This window comes from Halichoeres trimaculatus, unplaced genomic scaffold (assembly GCF_033239565.1).
Source record: "Halichoeres trimaculatus isolate MK-OKI-2021-1 unplaced genomic scaffold, fHalTri1.1 fHalTri1_scaffold_13, whole genome shotgun sequence".
In the NCBI taxonomy this organism is placed as follows: Eukaryota; Metazoa; Chordata; class Actinopteri; order Labriformes; family Labridae; genus Halichoeres; species Halichoeres trimaculatus.
The window spans coordinates 33537951-33556008 of NW_027437191.1; the positions used below are offsets into that span (position 1 = coordinate 33537951).

The 18058-nt window shown below is 39.2% G+C and overlaps 1 protein-coding gene across 1 annotated transcript; it reads right to left on the bottom strand.

The window, feature by feature from the left end:
* Positions 1–1620: 1620 nt before the first annotated feature.
* On the bottom strand, positions 1621–10819 carry nr2e1 (nuclear receptor subfamily 2, group E, member 1). The gene is made up of 9 exons (XM_074685243.1): positions 10224–10819; positions 7778–7923; positions 6992–7079; positions 6465–6700; positions 5951–6097; positions 5617–5713; positions 5376–5525; positions 5177–5282; positions 1621–2570 (listed from the first exon to the last, which is right to left on the bottom strand). Exons 1-9 carry the CDS (start codon positions 10282–10284, stop codon positions 2408–2410), a joined length of 1194 nt encoding a protein of 397 aa, XP_074541344.1. The 5' UTR covers positions 10285–10819; the 3' UTR covers positions 1621–2407.
* Between the last annotated feature and the right edge of the window lie 7239 nt (positions 10820–18058).

The window sequence follows — 18058 nt, forward strand, 5'->3', positions numbered from 1 at the left end:
AAGTAGGAAAAAAATATGGGAAAGAAGAAAAATTTGCTAGAAAATTTGCTTGAAACAAGAATAATGTCTTCATACATGAACCATTTTTCTTGTTCCATTGGCAGATTTTTTTTTTTTGTTACAGCAATTCAGACCTCATTTTGTCCTCAAATAACTTGGAATCAGACGTTTTTCTGGACTGATCAGTTAAATGTGGCTCATATTAAGTCTAAAAAGACAATTTCCACTTAAAGTAAGACAAAAATACTTGATAAGATTTCTGTTTTTTTTTTTTTTTTTTTGCAGTGATACAGATTCAGACTGTCTCAGCTCCTCATAGAAACGACGTAGGGCATGACGTCATTTTGCTGCTGTGACACCATTGGTTGAAGCCGGGGGCTCGAAGTATGGAATCAAGACTCGGTATCGGCAGAAACAAAAAATCAAATCACTCGACTGATTCTATAAAAAAGTGAAAAAATCTGTGCTTTTTTAGCCTTACATTCTGTTTGTTAGCAAAGTATACACCATTGTACTAAATTCATTAATGATCAACCTTAATCTTCAGTGAATTCTTAAATATTTAAGTTTAAAAAATGGTGCGTTATTTTGCCAACTGTGTTATGGACAAAAGTTGAAACTATTTTTTCAACATAAATCCATATGATACTGCATTTAGAGAAATTCAACATTTCTATGTAAAACCACGTCCCTTGAAATGTCCCTCATCATTTATATCACAGTTTAGCCAAAAATTTAAAATAATTATGACACAAAAATCACAGTAACACAGCTGACAGGACAAGAAGAGTGATGCTAACACGGTTGACATTTCCTCCATTTTTTGGCCTTTGTGCTGACTGCTCACTTTTTTATTTTGCATTTTTTGTTAAAATTTTAAGATCAGAAATGTTTAAAAAAAGGAAAAAAAGTCAAATTTTCTAAATTAATTTTAAGGTTCTTGGATTTTTTTTCTTTTACAATTTTGCTAATTTTTTTTTTTTTTTGCAAATATATTTTATTGTGTTTTTGCACATTTTTGAATTTTAAAAAAATGTACGTTTTTTTTTATTTGGATTGATTTTTTATCTTTTGCAAATTTCTGAAAAAAAAATTAAACGTATAATTTTGTAAATTGAAAGAAACTTCTTGTTTTGATAATTATTCACTAGATTTTAACTTTGCATAGAATTTTATACTCTTTAAAGTCTAAAGTAGATTTTGTGGCTCCTGATTGACTTTAATCCAGGTGAGCTGAGGAAAAATGGCCCCTAAGAAAGTAAAAGTTGCAGACCACCTGACCTCCATCAGCTCATATTTCTGCTCCTTTTCTTCACAGTTTGGTCTTTATAACATCTATAGTAAGAAGAGCAGAAAATGTTGGTAACACAGTTGATGAACAGTTAATGCGCCCCATGTACAGACAATCATTCTGATGAAATATTGATGAGGAGGAGCTGAAACATGACACACTTTCTTCAAGGTTCACACCAAAAAGGATGGGACCTCAGCTGATTTGGGTCATGTGACTTTGGAGCAAACCATTCCTGATTTATAGAGTTTTTAAAACAGATTTGTAAACAAACGACTTTCCAAACTTTTTTTTATCTCCAGGTGAAATGAAAACAGTTTCATCCAGTGTTTTTTATTCTCTCCGTTCCAACTCTAAACGCTCATAACTCCAAATATTTACAACAGGATAAAAACAGAACGAGCCACAAACAGAAGATTTCCAAGTGCTGAACATGGTTTTATATCCAGTGTTAGTGTCTAACTTCATAAAGTCGACCTACACGCTCCCAGTGCTGCGACACACCGACACAAACAGGACAGTGACCACTGAAACATACACACACACACACACACACACACACACACACACACTGTCTTCATGTGAATGTAGTTTTACAGGCAGGAGTCGCTGCCAGCGTCTGTGTGAGTCCTTCCTCCAGAGCTGGAAACTTCTTCTTCTTCTTCTTCTTCGTCGTCGTTGCCATGTGCGTTTGGTTTCAGCACCCCGTCACGCATGCGTCGTCTTTATTTGGTTTCTCCGCTGTGATTGGACGCAGCTGCAGGAGACTGGATTGGTCGTCAAGCTCATTGGTGTCAGAGGCTCGGAGACTTCTGAATATATAACATTTCTTTTTTCTGTTTCCTGAAACGAGCTCTTTCTCGAGGCTTCAGGCGATATTTAAACATTTCAGTTTGTCCGTGCCCACAGCAAAGATGGCCGCTTTCAGCTTCAGTCTCTCTAGGATGAAAGTTACGCGCTACTCCTCAACTCTACTGTCTGTTAACAGGCTACTCAGTGAAATCTGGCTGTGGGGCAGTCTTTGTTTCATGGTTAAACACCTGCTGTGGTTGACAGTCTGTGGACGGGCTCCTGGCTCTGTGCGCCCTTTGCTCAAGTCACGGAGACGCCGCGAGCTCATATATCGCTGGACTTGTACATGTCGGAGAGGAGCCGCGTGATGGGCACGTTCCCGATGGTCTTCTTGAAGAAAACCTCCTCGATGGTGGACGGGCCGACCGAGCGGAGCGCTGGGAGGAGCAGGAGCAGCTTCCCGAAGCGGCAGGGCTGAGTGGGATACCTGCAAGACAACACCCAGGGTCACAAAGAGCGCCACAATAAACAGGTAAACACAGGTAAAAAATACACAGCTGACAGAAAAAAAACAAACAAATAAGACAAACAGCCAAGCAACAAAATAAATCAATCAAAGCAAAACCCATAAAATCAAAATGAAATAAGATAAAAATACACTAAATAAAATCCTGTGTTAACATTTAGTTGAACTAAATCTTCATCCCATCTGTCAATAAAGCCTGCCACCGCTCTACTTCACCTCCTACAACATCAACAGCCCACCAACTTTCCATGCACCTGTGGCTAACCTCAAGTTTTACAGCCCTGGGAAGATAACAAGATAATAAGTTGAGTGATTTATTCATATATCACAAAAACTCAAGTATTCTTTAAAAAATTAAAATGTTAATAAATTTTTTCGTAACATTTTTTTTTTTTTATTTCAAACCTTGACTGATTTTTTTTACAGTTTTTTAAATTGCAAATGTTTTCTCAATTTTTGCATTTTTTAAAATGTCAAACATTAACTTCATTTTTGCATTTTTTTCAATTTCAAAGTTTTTCTTAATTTTTTGCATTTTTTAAATTTTCAAAACTTAACTTAATTTTATACAACTTTTATTTTAAAGTTTTTCTTAATTTTTGCATTTTTTATATTCAAACACTCTCTTTATTTTGGCCATTTTTTTCAAACCTTACTCAATTTTTGCGGATATTTTAAATTTAAAAAATTTTCTTAATTTTTGCAATTGTTTTATTTCAAAGTTTTTCTAAATTTTATGTTTTTTTAAAGTTTATAAAATTACAATTTTTTGCAAAAGTGTTGGATTTTAATTCGTGTTAAATTAAAAAAAAATCACAATATTTTTTAAAATCTTGCAAATTTGTAATTCAAAATTTTGTGAATTTCCTAAAAAAATTGATTCTTACATTTTTGGGGGGGAATTTTCTATATTTTTGGAATTTCAAAATCTTTTTTGCATTTTTTTTTTTTTTTTTTTTTTGCAATTTTTTTGAAACTCCAAAAACTTTTGAAATTTGAAGATTTTATGACATTTCAGCAAATTAAAATAATAAGTTAAATATAAGAAACTAAGACATCAGATGTACAATTTCATTAAATTTAGCAACCTTATAGTTGAGATAAGTAATCACTGGATTTTAGCTTTGAAAAGAGTTTTATACACTCTAAAGCAGGGGTCTCCAACGTGGTGCCTGTGAGGCCTGTTCCAATAAACAGCATTAGTTACAATGAAGCTCCTTACCACCATCATTGTTCTGTAAATCATCAATAATAACTGTGAAATAATTAACATTGAGCTGTGAGCAGTCTGTTCACATAGTATTACTTCTTCTACTTTGATTAATGTCAGTAAAAAGTGTCTGTGCCAGTTTGTTTAGGAAGTTTTGATCAAGCCATGCATTTCCTGCTCTGTAGTCTCTATCAGGAAGATAAAGTAGATTTTGTGGCTTCGGATCAACTTTAATCCAGATGAGCTGAGGAAAAATGGCTCTTGGAGAGTCCGCTCACATGATCCTCAGTACCCTGCTACCCGGGGCACCCCAGTCTAAAAAGTCTGGGCACGCCCCTGCTTGTCACTAGGTGCCTCATTGTAGCCTACGTCATGTTGTTCTGCTCCTCAACGATGGATTTATGCTAAACTGAGAGTTCAGCTCATGGAACAGAGGGACTCACCTTTCCCTCAGGTAAAAGTTAAACAACTTCTCCAGCGTTTAAAGCCGCAGTGCGCTGATTTCTCTCTGACTGATTCCTAAATGTTTCAGTCAAAGATCTTTTAAGCAAACTGCCCGCACAGAGTGACATGACTCGTTGTCTCCTGTCACTCCTCGAGATGCAAGAAAAGACAGATTTAATTTTTTTTAACTAAGAAAAATTAGAAAATAGTAACGTGCAGACTTGGGTAAGTAACTGAAATCTCATTACTAGTTTGGAAAAGGTAAGGTGTTAAATAAGCTGTTACAGAAAAAGTGCCCAAATTAGAGTAAGTAACATTCTGTTACGATTTTTGGGGTGACGATTTGATTTCAATTTTTGTGACTTTTCGTTTGCTTTTTTAACACCAGACCATGAGAAAAAGTTAAATGATGATGATGTCTACAGACTTTATCAGGAGTCATATTTTCCCACAAAATGCACATCACGTGAGTCAGAGAGAAACATTTCGCCCTCTGCTGGAGAAAAGTGGATTTTTTCTTTTTCAATCCAGTTTGTAAACAAGGACAAGAAATTTGTTTTGACAAATAATCTTGAATTTTGTTTGATATTGTCAAACAAAAAATCCTGATACATTGATTTTTGATATTTTCTCCCACTCCTATTAAAGAATATTTTGATCCCGCCCCCATGAAGCTGAATGTTTCATGACTTTTTTTTTTCCAACAGGCTAAAAAACTTGACTTATTCAATAAAGACAGAGGGTCTGATGCTAACGAAACGAGTCATGCTCTTTTTAAACCAATTTAAATGTAAATATGAAAATTATGAAAAAAATTTCAGGTGGGCCTGGGACCCCTCGGCCCACCCATGATGCCGCCCCTGGTGCAGAGACATATTACCTCATTAACTCAAAGCTTCAGATTGTGGGTTACCTGGTGTGTATGTAGCTGTTGAGGGTGAGCTGTGCCTCGTCCTGCAGCGCAGCGATGGCGCTGGCGTTCCTGAAACTTCTGATCTCAGTGTTTCCATGCGTGGGAACTGTGACACACAGGAAGAAGTTGGAATATGAAGCAGGTAAAATACTGCTTCCGGTTTGATTCTGGAGAAATGAAGCGAGCTGAGTGCACCAACCTGCTTTAAAAGTCACGATGCATTTCAAACAGGCGAACTCTGTGGCGTCCAGGCGCATCTGCCGGAACCTGGTGACCACTTCCTGCAGCGCCTGGATCTCTGACATGATCTTATTCATCCGCTGGGACTCTGTGTTTTCAGTGTTCATCCCTGTGAGGAAAACGTCATCATCTTGGGTTAAAACTGTGTTTAAAACATTCACGTGTGCGGCTCGTGAGGCCTCTGAGGGCCGCGCACATACCGGAAACAGCGAGCAGAGTGGTGGAGTCCACGGGAATGGCCCACTGCGCGATGCCCAGCACGAACAACTCCCTCCACGCGTCCTCCAGGAGAATCAGCTGCAAGAGGAGGTGTTGGAGTGAGACTGCGCACATGATAAAAGCAGAACTGACTGAGTTTAAGTCGATGTAAGGAGAAGGAAGGCGTGCGTAAAGCTGGCTGAGGGTTTTATCCATAATGCGCACAGATAAACACGCTGCCAAAGAATGCGAGCCCCAGCCTCTAACGCTCAGCTTCACTCCCCCTGACGTTTGGGATTACATTTACACCCCTGAAACTTGCAGTCCAAAGTGTACCTGGTCGGATAAAGGCAAGGTGGAGAATGCGGGAACACTCTTGGCCCACTTGATGCTCATGAAAAGGAGGCGCGCAGCGGACTCGCACACGGACTCTGTGGCCACCTCGTAGAGATACATCGGGGTGCCGCTGACTTCGTGTGGATACTGGAGGAGATTTGGAGAGATCACAGCAACAACATAAACCTCTCTGTGCGTTTTTTTATTTTCTTTTAAAGTGAGCAGAGAGCCGTGGACAAAAAAAGGTCAAATTCCAAGCCCCAGCACCTGGTTTTATAATTATTAGTGTTGCTTGAAGAGGATTTACAGTGAGAAATCTAATAGGCGGATTTGCAGCTGCTAAATCAGGACAAGAATTTCAACTTCTCACCCTTGCGAAAAAAAAAAATCTGTAATCCTTTAATAACATTAGTGAAGGCAAAAAAAAAAAAAAATACAAATGTCCAGAGAATACTCTCAATAAAAAGTGAGAATGGCGCAAAATGTGAAGCAGAAAAAAAGCTCCCACGCATACCTTGGGTGTGGGCTGCGCCAGCCCCACGATGGCCTGTCGTTCCGGCGTGGTGGCCACGGCGCTCATCTCCAGGTTGTGAGGCTCCAGTTGCGTGACCGTTGTGAAGAAGGGAGGGCCGGGCAGAGAGGATCCCGGGAAATGGGTCGACGATCCGTTCACCTCTTTGTGGCCCCGGAAATATAGGGCGACCTGTTTGCGGATCGTGGACGTCCGGGGGCCCCTTTCGTGTTGGACGGCTGTGGAGGAGTGGAGATTTATCTCAGTCAGAGCAGCACTTTTTTTTTTTTAATTTAAGGTTCAATTTCCAAATCATGAGGAGCAAATTCAGTTTGCTTAAAGGATTAAATAGTTTGTGAAAATTAAAGCGTAAACTGTACAAAATGTGTCGTAAAACATGAACTTTAAGCTTGTTTAAAGTTTTATAAACCTCCTTAACCCTCTTCCCACCCGAAGCCCTCACCTCCAACACACACGCCAGCACATAGCGTGTGTATGGCCGGAGTGATAATTCAATTAAACCCATTTACCGTCTTTATTCATGTTCACTTCCAGACACTTCTTCAACCGGCACGCTCTGCACTGGTTTCTGTGAGTTTTGTCCACGGGACAGCCACCCTGCACACACACACACACACACACACACACGTACACACACACACATTCGCAGAGTGAGTTCCAGCTCCAGCTTTCACAGTAAAACCCCTCCTGTTATCATCTCCCTGGGAGGCCGATCTGCAGGTGAAAGCTCGCGCAGTTACCGCGCAGTCATCGACCTGCTCCCCGGAGGAGACACACTCCATCCCGCCCTCTGCTGCCTAAACCCTCGCTCCAGAGCCATCACTTAGATTGGATTACACCTGCTACATTACAGCATGCGCGGTGTTTAGAGCGGCGCTTTAATGGTAGAGGCATGACACAATTAAGCTCATCAAGGGGGAGACTTAAACACAACAGCAGGGAGAAAAGACGCGTCTGGAGACGCTGCGCGTAAAATGCGCATTCTGTGCGTAAAAGCTGAAAGGGTTCTAAACGAGGATCAGGGGCTTGGATGAGGATCTGATCACACTTTGAGAGCTGATTTCTCTTGAAACTAATTTCTGATGTGATATTATAGAGTCAGCTCACAGGAAAAAAGGCGCAGATTGATTTTGAAGTAGAAATCTGTCATTAAATGTCTGAATTATCAAAAACTCTCTCCAGAAATTTAAAAAAAGAAACAAAAAAGTGAGATGAAAAAAAAAATGTTTTTAATAGATTTTAGACTTGGAGGCTTTCTTCAACGTTTTATGATGAGATAAATCTCTAGGCCTCACCTGAGAGCCAGATTTGCAGACGTAGGTTCGGTTCCTGCGGATGCTCCTCTTGAAGAATCCCGAGCAGCCGTCACAGGCGTAAACACCGTAGTGTTTCCCCGAGCTGCGGTCTCCGCACACTTTGCAGGGGATGTCCAGAATACGACCTGAGAAAAAAATTAAAAGATTTTATTTAGGGTGACTTTTTAAATTTGGATTAAATTAAGAAAAAATCTCATCTGAAGTTTTCCCAAAGTTTACAGAAAAGTGGAGAAAATTTCGTTTTACGTTTTTTTTCCATTACGCACTGAAATCCTGCAGCGAAGGCCGAAACAGACCAGTTTGAGACGTTTACGACAATGATTTTTAGAAGAAGTAGCTCCAAAACAATTTGTTTCTATCAGACAGGCCAGAAAACACACACACACACACACAGATACACACACACTGTACATCGCCCCACACCTCGTCCCTCCATGGGAATTCGCGGCGCACATTTCCAGAATAAAGTCCGGTGGGAAGCGTCATATCTGAGCTCTCTAAAACAATGGGCCGGGGGCGCACAATGGAGACATTAGGGGAAAGTGTTAACTTAATGATTTTCCCCCATTGAACCTCGTCTGACTGCCTGGATCTCGACAAGCTGCCAACTCCCCTTCATAATGGGACTCGACAGCTGCTTTATCCCGCAGGTCTATAGGCCCCGGGATTAGGGAGTGACACTGCACCATGAGAATAATGCGCACCAACTCGTTTCACCAACTCAAATGAAGTGTATGTAAATGGACCCGGAGGAGATGAAAAAATCTGATTTTTTTCTCCTTCCTCTGAAGATTCTGTATGGACATCTATAGAAGGATATTCGTATGCACATGAGGGGAGTTGCTCGTCGTTCTGGAGGGAAACGCCGTCTATGTAATTACACTGACGTTTTGCCACCTGCTCATTGATTCACCAGTGACCCGGCAAAAAGGGTGGCATGGGAAGAAGCAGCGAGCAGCAAAAACAATGACTCCAGGAGAGAGTTATGGAGCTTCAATTGGCAGATTATTTTCCAATCAGAAGGCCGTGCGTGGACTCCAACTGACGGTCACAGCCGTGTAATTGGCATGAGATGGAGAGGACTCACTTTTCCTGTGTGTCTGCGGAGAGTTTCAGCAACAGTTGGCCTTCAAAAGGGGCGACGTGTTTCTCAGGCGTAAATTAGAAAAATCGACCCAGTGTGGGATAAAAGCCCCCACATTTTTTTAAATATTTTTTATTTATTATTTGTTGTGAAAACTCCAAGATTTAAATTTTTCTATTTTTACGCACGTTAGCTCATTTACGCACCATCAAAATAAAAGTTTCACCTACATTTTTAGAAATAAAAACCAACATTTCCACCACATTTCACCCAAAATAAAACCTCAAATTAAAAATAAATTATACATCCTCGGTGTCAGTTAAATAAAATGTTGTGAAAGAAGTGGAAATGTATTTAACTTCCCGCTGTGGGGGTCCAATTCGTCCCCATTGTGCGCAGTAATTGCTTGAAAATATATGGCATCTTCCATTAACGTAATCACCATCAGGGCCAAAAGCTGCTAAAAAAGGAGTGAAACCAAGTTTTCCCAAGAGCAGGAAATGTTTACGCTGACCACCCATAATGTGAGAGGCAGTGGCTGTGCTGTGTTTTTATTTAGGGTTTAATTAATTAATCATCAGGACGTGAGAAGCAGAGGGAGATTATCAACACATGTTTGGAAAAGGGACACAAATGTGATGCAGATTTAAGAGGAATTTTCTCATCCTTTAAAATCAGAACAGCAGCCTCCATGAGGCCTGGAAATCACCTCATTTCATTTCATTAATTATTAAAAAAGAAAAGACTTTTATTCTAATTTAATCCAAATATCAAATCACAAAATCTTTCTTTACTAAACTCAATTTATTAATAAAAGAATCACTTTTTTAAACATTAAAAAAATCTCTCAATTTCTTCCCAAAACGCGCACATGGAGGAAATTTTATCCCTGTGCGTAAAAGGAAACAATCAGAAAATTTAACGCGCAAATCTTTTTTTTTAATCAGGCTTTAAAAACACATTTTCTGTCACACACCACCTCGCTGTTTTATGCCACTTGTTGCTTCTTATTTAAAATTCACAAGAGCTGCAAAAGCATAAAAACAAACACTGTTATTGAATTAAACAACAACCACACAAATGTTTTCACTCCTTAAAATAAAGTTAGAACCCTCCCAGGCTCGATTTTACGCACTCCGGCCACAGCCCTGCTCTGATTCCTGCCACACCTCGAGGAAACAACACGCGGAGTTATCACAGTAAATCTGAGCTGACATGAGGAATATTGAGTCGTGCTGTAGCTGTTTCGTACACCTGCTGACTGACTGACAGAGAAAGGCCCGTTTCTGCTCCTCCAGCACCGAGCCGCAGAGCGCGTCAGGACAGAGAAGCCGCACTTACTTGATTTGACGTTCAGAATATCCAGACAGCCACCTGTTGAGCCGGCGGGTTTGCTCATCATGAATTCGACTTTCTGATTCAGATCAGGAAGAAAAAAAAAGTCCACTTTCTTGTTTTTCTGCTCACAGAAACATCAAGTTGTGCAGAAGCGTGAAATCAGCACTTTCACCACCGTCTGCGCCCGCAGCGACTAAAACCGGTGAAACCAAGTCCCGAGGCTCCAAACTTGACAGATCTCCGGTCCACGGGCTCAGGATGGAGACACGCAGCGGTGCATGGTAGCAGAACCCCCTCACCTTCCGACGTGTGGGTCCCTGTGCGGGAGGAGAAGCAGACTGTCGCCCCCGGGGCAGCGACCTGTTAGCGGCCACAGCAGCCCTCCAGCCCGCGGCGCAGGAACCGGCGCATAAAGTTGGATTCAGGGAAACGTTGGCTGGAAGCGCAGAAAGAGGAGGAAAAAAAATCACTTTTGGTGTTTTCTGACAGGTGAAGCGCGTCAGGAGCGGGACACGATGTGACTTTGTGCTGCGAGTTGTTGGAATAAGCCTCGGTAATATTTATGAGAAGTGTCAGGGGGAGGCTGGAGGGTGGAGATCTCCACTTCCTTCATCCACTTGGCTTTCTACTCCAAACTCCTGCCTGACGTCACCGGCGTGTATGGGAGAGAGAGAGAGAGGGAGTGTGTGTGAGAGTGTGTGTGTGAGAGACTGATCGTGTGAATGTGTGATGTGAAGTGCCTTGCTCATGGATCAAGATGCACTGAGGGAAAAAAACACAACATGTTGCTTTCGATTTTTTTTTCCTGCAACATTTCTTCAGGATTTAGTCCCACACGTTGATCACTGCAGAGAAACTTCTGGAAAAACGATGGACGTCGTTCAAAAAAAAACACCAAATCTCAAATAAAATAAAATATAATGAAACCAAAAAAAAAAAAGGCAAAATCCCTAAATAATAGTAAAAAACATAAAAAAACAAAAGAATGTTCAGTTTGCCTACACATTGATTTTTCAAAGACACTTCTGGAATAATGTTAGAGGTCATCCAAAAAAGCATCAAAACTTAAAAAAAAGAAGATAAATTAAATACAGAAAATTCCCTCAAAAAGAAATTCATTAGTAATCATAACTGAAAAAGAACTCAAAAACCTTCAAATAACTAAAAAAAGTCCCTCAAAAAGAAATCAATTAATATTAATAATAAAAAAATCCCTAAAAAAATAAATTGATTAATAATAATTTAAAAAATACCTCAAAAAGCCTTAAATAATTAAAAAATTCCCACGAATTATTATTAAAAAAATCTAAAGAGAAAAAAATAGCAAAAAAAATCAAAAGAAAAACCCATCAAAATAACTTTTAAAAAATGAAAAAAAACCGTAAAAATTCACACAAAAAGCTTAAAAAAATCTCTCAAAAAAAGAAAAAACTAAAAAAGAATCTTTAAACCATTCCTAAAAAAATTAAAACAAAAAACCTAAACAAACAACAACAAAAGAAACACAGATAACAACCCAAAAAAAAACCTAAAAAAAAATCTATCAAAATTACTTTTAAAAATGAAAAAATAAAAAATAAAAATAAACACAAAAGACCTTAAAAACTCTCAAAAAAGAAAAAACTAAAAAAAATCTTTTAAACATTCTTTAAAAAATGATAATAATAAAAAAAAATCTAAACTAACAAAAAACACAGGAAAAAAAAACTAAAAGAAAAAAACTCAACAAAAAAATAAAAAACAAAACTCAAAAGAAAAAAAGAAAGAAATAATAATAATAATAAAAAAACTAAAATAAAAAAAATCTTAAAGATAATCCACCAGAACAAAGTGCTGCACAGAACTCTCTTTGACCAATCTCTGGATATTTTACCATCCATTGCTTCATCACAGGAACTGTTTGAATCCACAGTGAGCATGCGCCTTTTTTTGCTCATTGCACTTTTGCATCCTGTGAAGTTATCCTGGGAGACACTGATCGCTGGGTTTCAACCTGTTGCAGCTGTTTTAATGGAAACAGAAGCGAGTGTGTGTTTGATTTGTGTGTGATCTGAACATAGAGTCACGTGGATGCTGTGGATCAGTGAAAACAAACGGACCTAAAGGTAAAACAGTGATGCTGTGACGTCATCTTAGACCTTCATGATGGTCTCTCTTTAAGTTGTGTTTTTTGCTTTGCTTGGTGGTGTTGTGGAGATTTAATCGATCAGATTTTTTATTTATTTACTTTTTCATTCTGATTTTTTTTTTGCATTTTTTAAAAATCATTCCCCACTTGATCTGATTACTGTTTCACTCTCCGTCTATTTCTCTGATTCCCATGCACCATCACTCAGTCACATCCAGCTGAGGTAAATAAAAACAACAGGTTCACACTTTTCACTCATCCTTTCTTTGGTTAACCAGTTTAATTTCGCACACCTTCCATGATATCCTGCACTCAGTGGCGGGACTCACCCCCCACCCCCACCTTGGGGTGCCTCCTCTCTACAGTGCCCCGTGGATCCAGGGGCCCGGGGCCCCGCACTGACACCCTGACCTTGACAGCTTGCTGCGCTTTCTCCTCGCAGCTCCAGAAATCCATATTCTGTGTCTTTCTGTTTCTTTAATTGTCTTCATTCCCACGGTACACTGCGGGCCATATGGACGCTCAAAGTGTCGATTTAAGGACAGGGTGGAGGCGGGGGGGCGGAGTTAATTGCAATCAGCCATTGTTGTGTCTTTCAACCTGCCTTTAGCTGAAGACTAAAGACTAACAAGGCTCAGGGAGGAAATCTGTGTAATATTCCTTTGATTTTCCTGCAGAGGCAGAAAAAAAACTCACTTTGTGTTTTTTTTTTCCAGAGCGCCCTTCAAAATAAAAGCCCTAATTTTTTTTTCATCCCGTTTTTTTGTGGTAACTTTAATTTTACTGTAAGGAAATTAAAAGTAGGCCTATGTTGTGCAGGTTTTTGACACTTTTAATTTTTTCCAAGCGCGCGTAATGTGTGTGCACGTGCATGTGTGTGGGTGGCTGCTTTGTGTGTGTGTGTGTGAGTGTGTGTGTGTGACATAATCTCCTTAACTCGTCCTAATCCTCGTCATTCACTGATAGCCCTTACACAAATATAACCAACATCATGGTTGCCCGGGCTGCCTTCTTTCACTTTTCTTGTATTAGTGACTCCCTTCTCCTCCAACAGTCAATGAAATGGCGCGAACAAAGGGACCACTGGATTGTGTATCTGTTTTTTTTGGGGGGGGGAGCTCAGCATCAGTATGCGGACACTGACATACCAGAGGAGAAGGAGAGTCGAGAGGAGTCAGTGGGAAAACAATTATTTCAGCACAAAAAGATGTTAAATAAAAATATTTATCATTTCAGACCTCTCTTTATTTCTCCTCCACATGTTTTTGCTCCATCTTTACGCACTGCTATCACTGCGCAGGCCCCAAACCGTCCAGGCGGAAAGCGATTGGCTTTAGGGAGAAGTCACAAAGCTCCAGAGAGCAAATAATGAGGAGGATTCAAGCCGAGCAAAGAGCCGAGCAAAGAGCCGAGCATCCTCTAAAAGCAGAGCCTGTGATGGGTCACGTGGTACACTGACGCGTCATGAAGCGGTAACAGAGCAGAGGGAGAGCTCCCCTCCATCACATCCACACCTTATCACCTGACACATGAAGAAACCCTCAGAGTAAAGAGAAATATTCAGCCTGTTTCAGCACCACGGACAGCTCTGCTGCGCGCGCATGTCACCTGTCCGCGTGCCTGTTCTCTGTGAGTCCTCACACCTGTTGATATCTCAGTTTGATCCAAAGTTTCAGTTCAGAGTCTTTAATTTTGCACTTGATGGAGTTTATTAATCTGCTTATTTTCCCAGAAGACACTGCAGTGAGTTCAGCCAATCAGGATCCAGACCTGTGACCGTCTCCAAACAGGAGACAAACCCTGCACACCTGGAGCCTGTCAGGTAAATCAGTTCAGCGGGACATCCTTATACTGAAAAACTATCTTTCTTTTGTCATCTTTTCTACAAGTTTCAAGGAGGAATCAGCAGTTTTTTTGTGATGAAAACAAAATATGAATCATTTACTATCTGAAGGTTAGCTTGTAGCAGTTGTAGCTTGTTTGCCCTCACCTTTCCAGGTGTAAACATGTCATCAAATCTGAAAAAATACACTGAAAACTTAAAACTTAACTTGGATTGAGCTATGTATGTACGTGTGTGTGTGTGTGTGTGTGTGTGTGTGTGTGTGTATTAATGGGTCCTTGATATGTCAGTATGTCCACCATGGAGGCCATTAAGCAAATGGTTGTAAAAGTAGAAAATAAAAGAAAGAAAAAAAAAACAACAAGTAATAAAAGTGAAAAAATGAAAACAGCAAAGTATGACATCAAAACTTCTCAAAATGTAACTTGTGTTTTAATCCAGTATTTACCTTTAAAAGCAGCTTTTGCATAAACTCTAACAAATCAAATATCACTGAAAGTGACATATATGTATTGTTGGGTCTCAGGATAATAATAATAATAATAATAATAATAATAATAATAATAATAATAATAATAATAATAATAATAATAATAATAACAATAATAATAATAATAACAATAACAATAACAATAATAATAATAATAATAACAATAACAATAATAATAACAACAACAATAATAATAATAATAATAATAATAATAATAATAACAATAATAATAATAATAATAATAATAATAATAATAATAATAATAAAATGACAAACACTTTAAACAGGTGAGTTTTAAGTTGGGGTTTGGAGGATGTGATGGAGTCTCACTGTCTTATGTTGGGGGAGGTAATTTCATGTGGAACATGTCAAATCATGATTGCAAACAAAAAAATGAAGTGTTACTAAAATGAAATGTTTGTGGTAAATAGACATCCATGGTTTAAAGGAAGAGCCACAGCTGGAACCATCAATTAGTCAATTAATTTAGCTACAACAAGTATCACCTCTTTGCACATCATACCTTCCATACCATCATACATATTACCTTCCCCTTTATAGTGCTTCAGTGTTTTTTATATTCTTTTTTTAAATTGTTATATTCTGTATTCTAATCTTTTATACATATTTGACTCTGAGAAATCAAAGCTATTAGTCAGTTGAACATTAGGATAAAAATTAAGCTTTGACTGGTCTTATTAACGGCAGATCAGGGCTAATGATGTTTAGATCTAAAATTATATGTGTTGGACAATTAGTAAGAGTTAAATTAGTCAAACTATTCAAAGAATATGGCGTCTGGTTGATCAAGGAATGATGCTCACATTTATTTGATCATTTATCTATTAGATATCAGATCAAGGTTTTCATTAGTAACTGATTTCCAGATTATCAATTAATCTGAATTCGTCCATGTATTGTTAAAACATGGTGATTGATTATTTTATCAATCAAGCTAGCAATTATTTGATCAATGAGGCTTTTAATTAGCCAACCAATTAGCAAACAAAGGTTCTTGTTCAGTCAACTAGGGCTCGGGCTAATAAAAAAAAACAACTACATTTTATTTTTTATGTATTTTTTAAATAATTTTATTTATCCATTTTATTTTATTTTATATTATTATGTCATTTGAATTATTTATTTTAATTATTTATTTATCTAATTCTTTCTCCTTATTTATTTATTTATTTTATTTTATTTTTACTATTATTTATTTTTAATTATTTTTATGATTATTTAATATTTATTTATTAATTTATTTTTTTAATTATTTTTTTAATTATTTTATTTTACACATTAAATCTAGTTTTTACAATAATGAATGACACTGATGTTTTGATATAAAATCAAATCAGCACCTATCACAGAGACACTTTGACGACTAATAAGTGAAGCATATTCACAGATTATTCACATTTTTAAAGAACCCTTGCAAGAAAAAATGTGTTTTTATTTATTTTTCTTTAAAATCTTGTTTTGTTTTTACAGTTAAAGGGTTTTATTTGGGTAACGCAGCCTCTCCACCGCTGGTTTCTCACAGACACATGTTGTCTCCATCCTCAGTTTCCTCATCGTAAAACTCAAACAGAGTCACCGTGACCCCTCCTCAGTGAGACCCACACCCCTCAGGTCTCCTCCCTCCATGTCCCCTACACCTCCACATTTCCACACACGGCCTGCGCCTCACCATGGAGAGGGCAGAGGCAGAGGCAGAGGCAGAGCCCAAACCCAGAGAAAGCAGAGAAAGCAGAGAAAGCTCAGAAAGCTCAGGTCGGTGCGCTGCAGTTGGACGCTCTGACAAATCTATTTGGGGCAAATTGTCAGTGAGAAACTTCCGCTCGAACTGCCGTGGACAAAACTGGCTGTTGGGGAGAGGCAAATCCCGCTGCATGAGGGGTGGAGGGGGCCGACGGGGGGGCCGAATGTGTTGATGTGCGGCCGGTGGCTGGGGAGGGACAATGGCCGGATTAGTCAGTCCTCTGGCTGACTGATTTGAGATGGCTCCTCTCAGCCTCTCACCGTGGGGAGTCCCATTGTCCCGCTTCTGATTCCCACTTCTCACAAACTCCAAACAAAAGTCAATCTCTTTCTCAAGGGAGGGGGGAGAGGGACATATCGAGCGTGTTTCAGCCGGGGAAAGTGACTCAAAAAACTTATTTTCCAGAGATGACTGACTCCCTAACTCCCCGCTCCGCTCTTTCTTCGCCTCCTCCTTCATCCCCGGCGCTCGGGCTCTTTATGGGGCTGCTGGGTGCTTGGATGCTGAATGATCCCGGGTTTTCAGTCTGGAGTGGGGCTGGGGCACCTGTTGGAGGCTTATAGAGGCCGGGGGGGTCATTAATATTAAAATATACAGAGATGCCATCACGGGCCGGTCTGAAATCGGTCTGATGTCGCCCCTGGGTTCCCTCTCTGGATGGACCTGGGCCTTTCAGTCAGCGCTGAAGAGCCGTCCTTTCTTTCTCCTCTGTCTTCTCCTTTTCTTCTTTGGCTCCCTGAAAAGACTCGTTAACAAATTATGACAGCTGAGCAGAGGGGCTTATGGTCTGTTCACACCGCAAAGACAAACACGTGGGAGCCAAGGAGTGCGACGTGATCCGTGGGTCTACAGTGGGCCTGTGTGTGTGTGTGCGCATGTGTGTGTGCGCATGTGTGTGTGCGCATGTGTGTGCGTGTGAAAGAGAGATTTACCACAGTTGAGGAGACAGCTCTGAGTCATGCAGGGGCTACTGCTGACTGACTGAATCTCTGCTTTTCTTTTTGCTCTGGACTCTCAGCTTTAGGCCTCAACCCTGATGTTGAGTTCCAAACAAATTTGACTGATTTGAAAGTTTTATCTTTAAAAAAACTGAGTTAATTCACTTAGACTGACTTGAAATTTCATAACTTTCACACTAGGTTAACACACCTTAACTGAGGCTCCTGATTATTTGATCAACACACTGGTGATGAGGAGAGGACAGGAAACTGACAGTGAGGAAGGGTTAGAGGAGGAAGAGTCAGAACCTTACAACCCAAGTCCAATCATCCCAGTCAATGAGCATCTCCTAAAAGTGACCAAAGCCCCCTCTACTGTGACATCTGGACCTGGTTTACAGATGGATGTGAAGCACTCAAACAACATTTCCTAAATCTCTCTGATCTCTTACTATTTTGAATAAATTTGCAAACATAAAAAAAAATAAATAAATAAAAAATTTCAACTTCAAAAAATTGCAAAAATTGCCCAATTTTTTTTTTAATTAAAAAAATTGCAGGAATGAAAAATAAATAAATAAATAAATAAATTTAAAACAATTCCCCAAAATTTAAAATAGTTTTAAAAATGCAAAAAAAATTGCAAATAAATTTAAACAAAAAAACTTGCCAAATTT

Excerpts from the sequence above, each read along its gene's own strand:
- nr2e1 (XM_074685243.1), bottom strand. The coding sequence starts at position 10,284 with ATGATGAGCAAACCCGCCGGCTCAACAGGTGGCTGTCTGGATATTCTG. Across the intron at positions 6,098-6,464 it reads TGGCGCAGCCCACACCCAAG|TATCCACACGAAGTCAGCGG; the intron begins GTATGCGTGGGA and ends AATCTCCTCCAG. Across the intron at positions 5,526-5,616 it reads CACTCTGCTCGCTGTTTCCG|GGATGAACACTGAAAACACA; the intron begins GTATGTGCGCGG and ends TTTTCCTCACAG.